This window comes from Callithrix jacchus, chromosome X, assembly GCF_049354715.1.
Source record: "Callithrix jacchus isolate 240 chromosome X, calJac240_pri, whole genome shotgun sequence".
NCBI lineage: Eukaryota > Metazoa > Chordata > Mammalia > Primates > Cebidae > Callithrix > Callithrix jacchus.
Window position 1 is genome coordinate 17,299,660 of NC_133524.1, and position 13,190 is coordinate 17,312,849.

At 42.0% G+C, this 13,190-nt stretch overlaps 1 protein-coding gene and 1 pseudogene across 15 annotated transcripts in view; both read left to right on the forward strand.

Moving 5' to 3' along the window:
• REPS2 (RALBP1 associated Eps domain containing 2) overlaps positions 1 to 13,190 on the forward strand; it is a 248,826-nt gene that overhangs the window by 88,496 nt on the left and 147,140 nt on the right. For all 15 annotated transcript variants that reach the window (XM_035289249.3, XM_035289252.3, XM_035289256.3 and 12 more), the window contains exon 5: positions 17 to 114. In XM_035289249.3, the coding sequence (XP_035145140.1) occupies positions 17 to 114 (98 nt within the window). The remainder of the gene's footprint in view (positions 1 to 16; positions 115 to 13,190) is intronic.
• Positions 5,956 to 6,036, forward strand: LOC118150687 (small nucleolar RNA U3; annotated as a pseudogene).

Here is a 13,190-nt window from a genome sequence, read left to right on the forward strand (position 1 = left end):
CTTTCTGCTGTTTCAGCTCCTTATGAAGCTAGGCAGCCTCTTGTCCAGCCTGAGGGATCCTCATCAGGGGGCCCAGGAACGAAGCCCCTTCGGCATCAGACTTCCCTTATCCGGGTAAGTGATGATGTAGGGTTATGCCATTGGGACAGTGGAGGCAAGCTTTGGACTTTGGGGACATGGCTTTTTGATGGCCCCTCCTTTTTCTTGCACGGAAGATCTAAAACTGCTCCCTCATGCAAATATTGCATGTCTTGTTTCTTGCTTGTATAAATTCCTAAATCTTTTCTACTGTGTATGTTTCTACCCCTTCTCAGTGTCTCTAGATAAACTAGGCTGCTTCTTGGTCTTTAGTATATCCCTCTACCTTCACCTATCAAATAATTAGCTACCAGCTTCAGGAGAGCTTTACTTTTTCTAAAGCAGCCTGTCTTGTCTCTGCCTTATTCTTTATTATTACTCATTTAATGCATAGTTAACTGTTTTCCATTTGTTTTGTTTCTCTAATTACATGGTAAACTTTTGGAAGGCAGAGGTAGTTCTGTATTCTCTCTCAGTGCCTAGACCAGTGCTGTTTGGAGAACAGTTATTGGACAAGTGGCAGTAGCTACTGTTTACTTTTGTAATAAATACCAAAGAAATATTACGGCAAAAGCACAGATGATATCTCAGTTTGTTCTGGCTATACCACAGCTTAGAGAATTTCAGCTTCCCTTTCTCCAGTGTTTTCCTTTGGATAAAGAGCTCTTACTTTGTTCTCTGTCTGCAGCTGTTGCCTTGTGTAGTGTCTCTGGGTCCTGTGCTGGGGAAGTTATATTCTCAAAGAAGGGTGTGTGTGTGTGTGTGTGTGTGTATGTGTGTGCGGGTTTACTATTTGACACTAAAGACGAGGAAGTGGGGCGGTTTGTATAACATTTCAATTGTCCAACTTGGGAAGAAGGAGCATTTTTGCACAGGCACTTCTACTCACAAGGGTGGTGTCAGACACTCCCATAAAGAAGTGGGCTGCTAGTTTGGAACGGAATAAACAAAGTCTTAAGATCCTGGTGTTCATGGAATACCTTCTGGGGATGGGGCACTGTGTTAGACATGGTGCAGAACTTGATCTTCTAAGGTGGCACTCTATGTACAAATAATTTCTTAAAGATATTAATTTAGCCACAGGCTATTTATTTATATTTAATGCTTTCTACAGCCATAAGATCTCCTTACTGCTGCTTCTAATAGTATAAATGAGTTGACTATGGCTGAGAGAGGTCAAATAGCTGGTCTAAGGTTTCATTCATAACTAGTCAGTGACAAAGGGAGAATTTGAGTCTAGGCCTGTTCACTGTCAAAACCTGCTGTTTTCATTACTTTGCCACACATTAGAGTCCCATAGTACAAGAAGGCTAGGTTCTAGAGTTGCTGCATAAAGAAACATTGGGTGTAGTGAAAAATAGTCTCAAAAAATCCCTTATTGGTACCACATTGGAGAACCAATATGCCATTTGCTCCCAGGGCCAGTACAGCTCAGTTTTATTCCCAAGTTGGAAAAGACAATTGTTTCTTCAGCTGAGCTCCAGATGTAGTAGTTGGCTGTGTTTAGAGATCCTGCAGTACAAAAATATGTGCCTTTAAACATGAGAATCACACCCACTGTGGAGTGAGGTTTATGTTAGAAAAGGTATCAGTAGGACTTGGATTTATCCCTAAGCTCTCCAAGATGTGGCTGTGCAGGTTCCTACAGAGTATGTCCTGGGTCTGCAGAGGCCAGATCCTGAATCGTTAGGATGATAGTCAAACTAGCAGTGCATACCGAGCTTTACAGCAGTGTGACTGGGCTCACCAGACCCTTTCTACCTAGCCCCCTGGATGGCATGGTCATGGGTGCTCATTTGGATTGGCATCCTGTGGCTTCTCTTCTAATCCCCAGGTTCCCTTTTCTGCTGGCAAACATGCTTCTTGAGCCCTTCACTCAACTGATATTTAGTGGACACCTATGAAGTACCACCTATTTTGTATTCTCAACACAGTGCAATGTGTTGAGAATACAAAAATGAGGCATAACACTAGCAGTTGCTGCCCTCATGGAGCTTACAGTAGCTCCTCATGGAGCTGTTGGAGAGATGGCCATTAACCAAACCACCACAAAGTAAATATATAATTATGATATGGGATAACAGTAGGAATTACACTGTACTTTGAGGATGAAAATGGGTGTGGGATATGACCTAGCCTTGAGGGGCAGGGGCTGATCAAAGAAGGCTTCTGGAGGGAGAGCAACATTTGAGTTGGAATGAGAAGAGTACATAGCTGTTACCCAGGTGACGGGGTGGGAGTGGGGAGCAGGTGATAAGATGTAGGGAACCGCATATGCAAAGACATTTCCTATGGGCTTGACAATTTAAGGACATTATCTCTTTCAGTGCCCACAGCTATCTTATGAAGTAATTAGTGTTGTTATCCCATTTTTCAGATGACAAAACCTGAGGTTTAGAGAACTTATTTAATTTGCCTAAGATCACAGCTAGGAAGTGGCAGGGTCGGAGTTCAAACACTGGACACGATTCCTTGGTCTCTGGCTCAGGAACCAGATGGATGGTGGTGTCACCTGTTGAGCTAGGAAGCCCTAGATGAAACACTGGCACTGGGGAAAGATCATGAGTTCAGTGTTGGATGTCAGGAACTGAGCTTTTGAGATAGTCCAGAGGAGTTGTGGAAGAGCTGGTAGGTTACATGGGTCTGGAGCCTTGGAGAGAGCTGAGGCTGGACACAGGTATTTGGCAGCAATTGGCTATCAGGACTCATGGTATAGTGCAGAAAAAACCAGACAGGTTCTTGCCCAAGTCCAGCAAGACTCTGTGTGACCTTGGGCAACCAAGGTCACATAGATCTTTCTCTTTTCTGTAATACAAATGACTTTGAATGGATTTAATAGCCCATTGTAACAATCAGCAACAGTCTACTTCTCTTAATGTGTCTCTGGTTTTCATGGCTGATGTGTTGTTCTTTCTTCTGTTCTTAGGTTTCCTTCTTATGCCTGTTAACTTGGTTTGGCTGGACTCCATGTTCCAGAAAGCAAAATGCCAACGTGGATTAGTCATGTAGATGAGCAGATTTGAAGTGAAGGTTCTTGATGATAGGGGATTAGTGTTTACTGGGCATGGTGCTAGGCCTAGGCTGGGGTTACTAATTCCCCTCATGTTGCCATGTTAATGTGCCAATGGCAACCTTCTTTCTCTTTTAGCTAGTTCTCTGGCCTTATATTCAAGCTCTTCCTGCCTGATTACAAGGGGACATGTCCTCTGAGTCCTAGGGGAAGCCTTTAGGGACTCCCAGCATGGTGTTGACATTTTAGATGTGCCTATGCCAATCCAGTGCCTAAACATTGGAATGATACATATTTTTGCTTACTATTTTAGGGATTTCACTTTTGTTCGGGTGCTGGATATTTTTCCCTTCAAAATTTCAGGCACTAAGCATATCCTATGGTGATGGATGGTTAATAGTGCTTTGTAAAGAAATTATAAGACTTATTTTCTGCTTCATCTGTTATCACATGTATAGCGGTTGTTTTGTGGTTTGCTTTTCACAAATTATCCTCAACATCTAGATGGTATAGTCGTTTGTAATTTTGCTGGCAAAAGATTTAGAATTGCACCCTTTACTCCCACTGTTCTCCACCACCTCTGTTTTTGCCGGGGTCGTGAGAAACTTTAAGTCCTTGTCTTTTTTGTCTCTTTGGCAGCTGTGGACACTGACCACCTTCTCGAAATGCTTTCATTATTTGATGTCCATCATGCCTGCTCTCCTGGTTTTCCTCCTGCTTCTGTGGCTGCTCTTTCCTCATCTTTTTCAATCTTCCTTCTTCTGCCTTCCCCTTATTATGTTGGAGACCCCTGGGCCCACTTCTCACTCTACTTACTCTTTAGCTCTGTGGATGCTGATGACCACATTGCCCCATCTGCCAGACATCTTCACTCTAATGTTCCACTGTCACTTGCAACTGACATGTTTTTTTGACAAAACCAGCTTTCACTCTTCCGCTTCTAGCTCCACCCACCCATCAGCACAGGCCAGAATGCTGGTCATTGTCTTTGACTTCTCTCTCTCTCTCCTTATGCCTGTTCAGTCTCCAAGTCCTGACCGTACCACTTTCCAAATAGCTAGTGTCTATCCATCCCTCTGTACTTCTTCATTCAGGCCATTACCCTGTTCACTGATCGTATTATATCAGCCCCTCTCTTTCTCCTTGCATTCACTCTTGCATTCTTCCAATTTATTATTCTCATTTCACATGAAAACAATCTTATAAACACAAAACACAAATCTGATCATCCTGCTGACTTGATTGAAGCCCATCCCTCTTGCCCATGGCTCTTAACATGTCATCCATGTTGCTGTCTGGCCCTCACCTACCTCTTCAGCCATAGCAGCTCGCTGCTGCTCTCCCTCAACTCTATGGCCATTTCCCAGATGGTCAGTGGTCTCTGCATGGGAGCCTTACTCTTCACCCTAACGTTTGCCTTTTTTGTTTTCTTCTTTGTCCGAATTCATCTGTGCTTTTATTCCCCATTGAGAACCTGAAACCTAAGTGTTTTCTGATATTTTCTTGTACATGTAACCTAAGTGTTTTCTGATATTTTCTTGTACATGTGACGTTTCCCTTTTTTTTCATTCTTAAAAAGAAAAAGGTCCATTGCTCATCAGCTTATTTATATGTGAAACTCAGCCCGAGGGATAAGCATTTGATCATTATTGGTTTCCCATCTCAGAGGCAACCAGGGTTGCCTGTTTCTTTTGTATCATTCTAGGAACATTTTGCACATATACATGCAAATATAGGTATTCATATATATGAATGTGTGTGCATGCGGAATATATTTTTACCTGCCTTTAGGGAGACAGGTTTGACAGACAAAATATTCTTCCAGCTAGATCACACTAGAAAAAATTATCTTTTATTTAAAACCAAAACACATTCACTTTTCAAACCCTCAGGATACTGCTGTGATGTTTTCTTTGCTTTTCTGAAGGGGTGAGAGTAACAGTTTTCTAGAACATTTTCTCAACACTCACTACTCTTCTTCAGAGATGAAAAAATGACAGAATTTGGAGACCTCTATTACTCTGCCATTCCTCAGAGGGCTTAGTTATATTTTTGTTGTAGGTTTTCTAATGAACAGGTAGGGGAGGGTATGTTAGGCATTGTTAGCCAGCACCATATTCATCTCAAAACACGTAACTTGAGAAGTGTTTATTTAACCTAGTTATCTCCCTTCCTCCCTCACGTTTTCTCCATCTTAGTTTCTTGCCATACCTTCTACCCTAGATATAACTGCAGGTACTTATGGCCAGAAGCAGGTGATCTCCACTCCTTGGGGCCTCTTGGAACCCAAGAGAAAAGGCAAGTATGTGAAAGAAGATGAAAGAAATGAATATTCCTGAGGCTCTGTTGGAGTGATGTTGGCCTGAGTCAGAAGATAATTGATAGTTACCACAAGTAAATTGTTCATTCTAAGAGCTTTGATGAAAACAGCAGGAAATAGTATTTTTGGGAGGCTGATATAGCATCGAGAGAACTTCTTGTGGCATGAAAGATATTTTATGGGTAGGCTGGACCAGGATGCCTGGAGGATAAGGAGAGCGGAGGAGTGAGAATGACTGATGGGTTGGGATGTTATTGAGTGAAGTGGGTTAGAGTTGAGTCATGAGAGAGTTGGTCATCTGAGTTTGGAAGAACAGTGAAGCAGGTAAACAAGTGGGGCATACTGGGTACTGTCTTGGCCACTCTGGTTGTCTAACCTAATACTCAGCCCGGGGATGTGACCTACAAAGCAGGTCAGGCCCACCTGGCTTCTTTTGGGGTTCAAGAATTATTTACCAAGGCATTACTTAGTGGGCGTTCATATGAATGTGTGTGAGCTCTCAAACACGATTGTTCTTCAGAGCAATTATAGATTTTAAAAATATGTGAAGACTGTACTTTCAGGGATCATTTCTATAGTGTGTTACTAGAGAAGTTTCTCTGAATGTGTAGAGCACTGAAACAAAAAGAACACAGCAGGAGGCATCACACTACTGGACTTCAAACTATGCTACAAGGCTACAGTAATCAAAACAGCATGGTACTGGTACCAAAACAGAGATATAGACCAATGGAACAGAACAGAGGCCTCGAAGGCAACACAGCATATCTACAACCATACAACCTTTGATAACCCTGACAAAAACAAGCAATGGGGATAGGATTCCCTGTTTAATAAATGGTGTTGGGAAAACTGGCTAGCCATGTGCAGAAAGCAGAAACTGGACCCCTTCCTGACACCTTACACTAAAATTAACTCCAGATGGATTAAAGACGTAAACATAAGACCTGGCACCATAAAAACTCTAGAAGAAAATCTAGGCAAAACCATTCAGGGCATAGGAGTAGGCAAGGACTTCATGACCAAAACACCAAAAGCATTGGCAGCAAAAGCCAAAATAGACAAATGGGACCTAATCAAACTCCACAGCTTCTGCACGGCAAAAGAAACAGTCATTAGAGTGAATCGGCCACCAACAGAATGGGAAAAAATTTTTGCAGTCTACCCATCTGACAAAGGGCTGATATCCAGAATTTACAAAGAACTCAAACAGATTTACAAGAAAAAAACAAGCCCATTCAAAAATGGGCAAAGGATATGAACAGACACTTCACAAAAGAAGACATACATGAGGCCAACAATCGTATGAAAACATGCTCATCATCACTGGTCATTAGAGAAATGCAAATCAAAACTACATTGAGATACCATCTCACGCCAGTTAGAATGGCGATCATTAAAAAATCTGGAGACAACAGATGCTGGAGAGGATGTGGAGAAATAGGAACACTTTTACACTGTTGGTGGGAGTGTAAATTAGTTCAACCATTGTGGAAGACAGTGTGGCGATTCCTCAAGGGCCTAGAAATAGAAATTCCATTTGACCCAGCAATCCCATTACTGGGTATATATCCAAAGGACTATAAATCGTTCTACTATAAGGACACATGCACACGAATGTTTATTGCAGCACTGTTTACAATTGCAAAGACCTGGAACCAACCCAAATGCCCATCAATGATAGAGTGGACTGGAAAAATGTGGCACATATACACCATGGAATATTATGCAGCCATCAAAAACGATGAGTTCGTGTCATTTGTAGGGACATGGATGAATCTGGAGAACATCATTCTCAGCAAACTGACACAAGAACAGAAAATGAAATACCGCATATTCTCACTCATAGGTGGGTGATGAATAATGAGAACACGTGGACACAGGGAGGGGAGCACTACACACTGGGGTCTATTGGGGGGAGTGGGGAGGGACAGCGGGCGGGGGGAGCTGGGGAGGGATAGCATGGGGAGAAATGCCAGATGTGGGTGAAGGGGAGGAAGACAGCAAATCACACTGCCACATGTGTACCTATGCAACTATCTTGCATGTTCTGCACATGTACCCCAAAACCTAAAATGCAATAAAAAAATGTCAAATATTCAAAAGATACAAAAGGACACAGTTAAAAGTGTCCCTACCATTTCTCCCCAAAGCCACTCATCCCAGAGGCAACTAATATGACCCATTTATTTTATATAGTTCTATACAAAGCATTTATATTATGTATATGAATATCTTACAAGTGAAAATATGTATTATATATAATTATGTGTAGTATATGTAAAATGTAGTTATACTTTTTTATACATGTGGTAGCATACTGTACATCTAGCATGCATTTAGCACTTTTAACAATAAGCTTTATTAGTGTTCTGTAGTGGCACATAAAGTACTTCCTCATCTTTTTGTTTTTTACAAATGTATTTCATTCTCTGCGTATTGCATAAATCATTTAGCCAGTCCTTTTAATTGACATCTTGTGTTTGCAATCACTGTATTTTGTAGATATATGGGACCAATTCCTAGAAATTGAATTATTGGGTGAAAATCCCTATATATTTGTAATTTTTTATAATGACTTTCAAATTGGAGGTGTAGCAGATTATGTATTTGCCAACAATGTATGAACATGTCTATTTTCTCATACCTTTGCGAACGCAATGTGCTAACAAATTTATGGATCTTTGCCACTCTCATAGGTGAAAAATGATAGCTCAGTGTAGTTTAATTAGCATATCTCTTTATTAGTGAAGTGAAATATATTAAGTTTATGAGCTGCTTGTATTTCCTTTTCTGTGAACTGTTGATTCATTTCCAGTGCCCCTTTTTCTTTTGAGTATGGGTTTGTCATTCTATCTTTTTTTTTTTCCAGCATAGGGCAATTTATTGCAAAGAAAAGATATTTTGAAAGTGAGGTGTAGAATGGACAGTACACCCTGAGAGAGGATTCAGGGCAGGCTGCTCGTAAGGATGAGACAGCAAAGACCAGCATGAGGGAGCCTCCCTTTATGGGAGCCTTGCATGGTTATTCACAGGGATGGGAAGAAATGTTACTGCTAAGCATGTTCTGGGTGGTCATTTGCATGCACATGTGCAGTAGCTGTACACGCTTGTTCATATTTGGCATGTCTCATTAGCATCTTCTATATATTTTTTAAATTGCACTTCCGGTTCTGGGGTACATGTGCAGAACATGCAGGATTGTTGCATAGGTATACACAAGGCAATGTGGTTTGCTGCCTCCATCCCCCTGTCACCTACATCTGGCATTTCTCACCATGTTATCCCTCCCCAACATCCCAACCCCCATCTCTCCCCTATGCCCCGACAACAGACCCCAGTGTGTGATGCTCCCCTCCCTGTGTCCATGTGTTCTCATTGTTCAACACCCAGCTATAAGTGAGAACATTCAGTGTTTGATTTTCTGTTCTTGTGTCAGTTTGCTGAGAGTGATGGTTTCCAGATTCATCCATGTCCCTAAAAAGGACACGAACTCATCATTTTTATGGATGCATAGTATTCCATGGTGTATATGTGCCATGTTTTCCCTGTTCAGTCTATCATTGATGGGCATTTGGGTTGGTTCCAGGTCTTTGCTATTGTAAACAGTGCCGCAATGAACATACGTGTGCATCTGTCTTTATAATAGAGCGATTTGTAATCCTTTGTATATATACCCAGGAATGGGATTGATGGTTCAAATGGAATTTCTATTTCTAGGTCCTTGAGGAATTGCCACACTGTCTTCCACAATGGTTGAACTAATTTACACTCCCACCAACAGTGTAAAAGTGTTCCTGTTTCTCCACATCCTCTCCAGCATCTGTTGTCTCCAGATTTTTTCATGATCGCCATTCTAACTGGCATGAGGTAGTATCACAATATGGATTTGATTTGCCTTTCTCTAATAATCAGTGATGATGAGCATTTTTTCATATGTTTGTTGGCCTCATCTATTCTTTTGAAAAGTGTCTGTTCATGTTCTTCACCCACTTTTGAACGGGTTTGTTTGTTTTTTTCTTTTAAATTTGTTTTAGTTCTTGTAGATTCTGGATATTAGCCCTTTGTCAGATGGGTTGTAAAAATTTTTTCCCATTCTGTTGGTTGCTGGTTCACTCTAATGATTGTTTCTTTTGCTGTGTAGAAGCTCTGGAGTTTGATTAGGTCCCATTTGTCTATTTTGGCTTTTGTTGCCAATACTTTTGGTATTTTAGTCATGAAGTCCTTGCCTATGCCTATGTCCTGAATGGTTTTGCCTAGGTTTTCTTCTAGGGTTTTTATGGTGTTAGGTCTCATGTTTAAGTCTTTAATCCATCTGGAGTTAATTTTAGTGTAAGGTGTCAGGAAGGGGTCCAGTTTCTGCTTTCTGCACACTGCTAGCCAGTTTTCCCAACACCATTTATTAAACAGGGAATCCTTTCCCCATTGCTTGTTTTTGTCATGTTTTTCAAAGATCAGAGGGTTGTAGATATGCTGTGTTGCCTCCGAGGCCTCTGTTCTGTTCCATTGGTTTATATCTCTGTTTTGGTACCAGTACCATGCTGTTTTGATTACTTGGTTTGTCATTCTTAAAGGAATGAAACTAGAAACTGGTCTGTCTTTTCCTTTGAACCAGAGGTATACTGGAGTGTGTGTGGAAGACTACTCCCTGAGTGGTTGAGGGGAGATCCTGGCACCTGAGACCCCTGAAGGAGGTTATGGACCCCAGCTGCTTCCCAGTTCTGGAGAACCCCAGGCCTGCCTGCAATGGGGGATTTCTTGTTTATAAGGTTATGACAATAAAGTTGAATTACTTAGTTTATGGGTAGAGATTAGGGCTAAAAAAATGCTCTATTGTTAGAAATGGTAAATGTCAACACTGTGTGTGTGTGTGTGTGTGTGTGTGTGTGTGTGTGTACCTCTCAGCATTGCTGAGACAGCTGAATTCTCTTCCTTTCACTGAAATGGGAGGGAGGAGGAGATAGAGGTCAAGATAAAGATAGATAGAGGGAGAGAGTGAGTGAGTGTGTGTGTGTGTGTGTTTGTGTGATAGGAAGAATGAGTTTGATGCATCTTCTAGGTATGTATGTGCCTTATTCTTGGGATCTTCTTTCACCGAATTCATTCCTCATTTTATTTGAGACCCCAGATGGACTTTTACACCATCACCTAAGGGGTCAAAGGCTAATGTGTCCTCCAGGTGTCCTACTTCACTGAGTCTACTGAAGAACCCACAAATACCTGAGCAGACACTATTGCCACAAGGTGTTCCTGTTTTTTTTTTATAGCCTCCAGTTTCCTGCTTACTTATTTTCTTCACCTGCTTATCATTCTCTTTCTGATTTTCTAGCCCTTAACTTTTGGGGAAGGAAAGAAACATTTAATCTCAACTGATACTGAAGTTTATTTTTGCAGTATAAATCTTTTCTACCTGTTTCTTTTTTCTTTAATTTATTTATTTTTGAGATGGAGTCTTACTCTGTCACCCAGGCTAAGTGCAGTGGTGTGATCTCAGTTCACTACAACCTCTGCTTCCCAGGTTCAAGCAAATCTCCTGCCTCAGCCTCCCAGGTAGCTGGGACTAGAGGTGTGTGCCACTGCTCTTGGCTAATTTTTGTATTTTTTTTTTTTTAGTAGAGATGGGGTTTTACCATGTTGGCGAGGGTGGTCTTGAACTCCTGACCTCGGGTGATTCATCTGCCTCGGCCTCCCAAAGTCCTAGGATTACAGGCATGAGCCACCGTGCTTGACCTCTACCTGTTTCTTAATATATTCCTCAGGTGCTCACTGTGTACCCACTTCTTGATAATAAAAGAGATGTTTAGTTGATTTAGCCTCCCAGATGTAGTTGAAAACACTGGATTGAACTCCTGGTTCCAGGCAGTACTTTGTAACTCTGGAAAGGATAGTGGCTTATTCCCTAGGACCTTTTGGTCTCAGTTGTATTCCAGGCTGTGGATATGGAAGATTTCTTTACAACTGGCACCATTTTAGCCCCTGGGCCTGTTAGTCTTTCCCTTGATCTCAGGCGAGCAGGGAGTGTTATGCCTCCAGTTGCCTATACCAACGATAGTCACAACTGGCTAAGGTGCCTCTTTGGTCCCAGTGCTGTGTTGGCCTTTTTCAGTCCTCTCAACAATCTCACAAGGTAGGTATTACATCTTCCATTTGTCCATTTGAAATACTTAAGTGGCTTCCATGAGTCAGCCACCGTGACAGGGGCACACTGAGGACTATACAGTCTCTTGCCCTCAAGGTGCTTGCAGTCAAAAGGGGCAGATAGATTTGAATCAAATGATCCCACCTATGCATGTGTAATTGAAAACTGACAATTGCCCTAAAGGCCTTAAAGGCATGGTGCCATGTAGCAGAGGAATTCAGCCTATAGCTAGAAAGTGAGAGAAGGCTCCTTTAACAAAGTATCTGTTGAGCTGAGCTGTGAAGGATGAATAGGAGTTAAATAGGCAAAGGAAGGATGGTGCTGGGAGGTGAGGAGAGGAGTGGAGTGTCTCCTGTAGAGGTAAGAGCTTGGACAAAGGTCACATCTTGATCAAGGTTCTTAATTATGGACACCAGAATCTCCTTTGGTTGAAGCAAATAGTGATTTATAATAAGGGATTTGGACAGCCTGCCAAGTCTTTGGAAGTGCTAAAGATACAGATTCTATTCTGAGTTTCCAACAATCTCCAAAACCCCATAGCAGAGCTGGGCTGCTGTGACAGAGCTCTCTGTCACAATCAGAAAGCTACAGCATTGGGAAACTGCTGCCCTAGTGTCAGCTCCAACCAGATCCACACCACACACAACCTTGGCAACCAAATGAAAGCTTTGTTCCCTGCCTGTAACTTGGGCCTGCATCGGTCCTCCATGTGTGTATTTGTTAAGTGGAACCTAAGTCCTATTTGGAATTGTAGCAGCAAAGGTGTTTTGACAGTGGAGTTTTTAGCTAGCCAGCTTGTGCAGTGCTGAGACTTATGCTGAAGGGTGGAATTGACATTGAGTGACCCAGTCTCTACCATATTTCACATGGAGAGCAGATACATTTGAAGAACTGAAGGAAGGCAGCTGTGGCTAGAGCCTGGAGTGGGTAGAAGATGAGGCCAGAGAGGGACACAGGGTCTTCTGGGCTACGTGACTGCCTTGCAGGTGGGAGCTGATGGCTCACAAGTTAATTTACTGGTTAGCGAGTGACATGCCAAATTGGAACCCAAGTCTGTCTGCCTCTGGAACCTGCATTCTTTTTGTACCTCCAGTCAGTAGCCTCATTCTCCAAAGCATTCTTGAATTTGGCCCAAGTTCTGGATGCATCTGTTTCCCATCTGAACTCGGACTGCCATGAGTGTGAAGGGGAGAACATAGTGAAGAGTCAGGCAGCCTTGGCCTGACCAGCAAGGATGAGGGTGGGAACGTCATTGCTCTGTTAATGGAAGTCTGAAGCCTTGTCAGAGTCTCCCCTTACTGCTGATTTCTCATTTTTCTTGGCTTTCTTCTCTAAGCAGAGCACAGAATCCTGGTAATCATGAAGGAAAAATGCCCTTCTGGAACAGCAGATCTTGGCTCCGGAGAAGAGAATTGGAAACAGTGGTTACTAATGAGCATTTCTTGTGTTAATTAAAATACTGTTAGCGCCACATACTGCAATCACAGTAAAATGATTAAATACCTGAATTGTTTGGCTATCTCTAGGATTCTTTCATGATGATGTGCCAGATGCTTACATGCAAAAATTATATGAGAAATAAAATGGTGCTCTGTCAGTATAATTTAATAGTTCACCAGCCAAAATCTAAAACTAAACTAGAT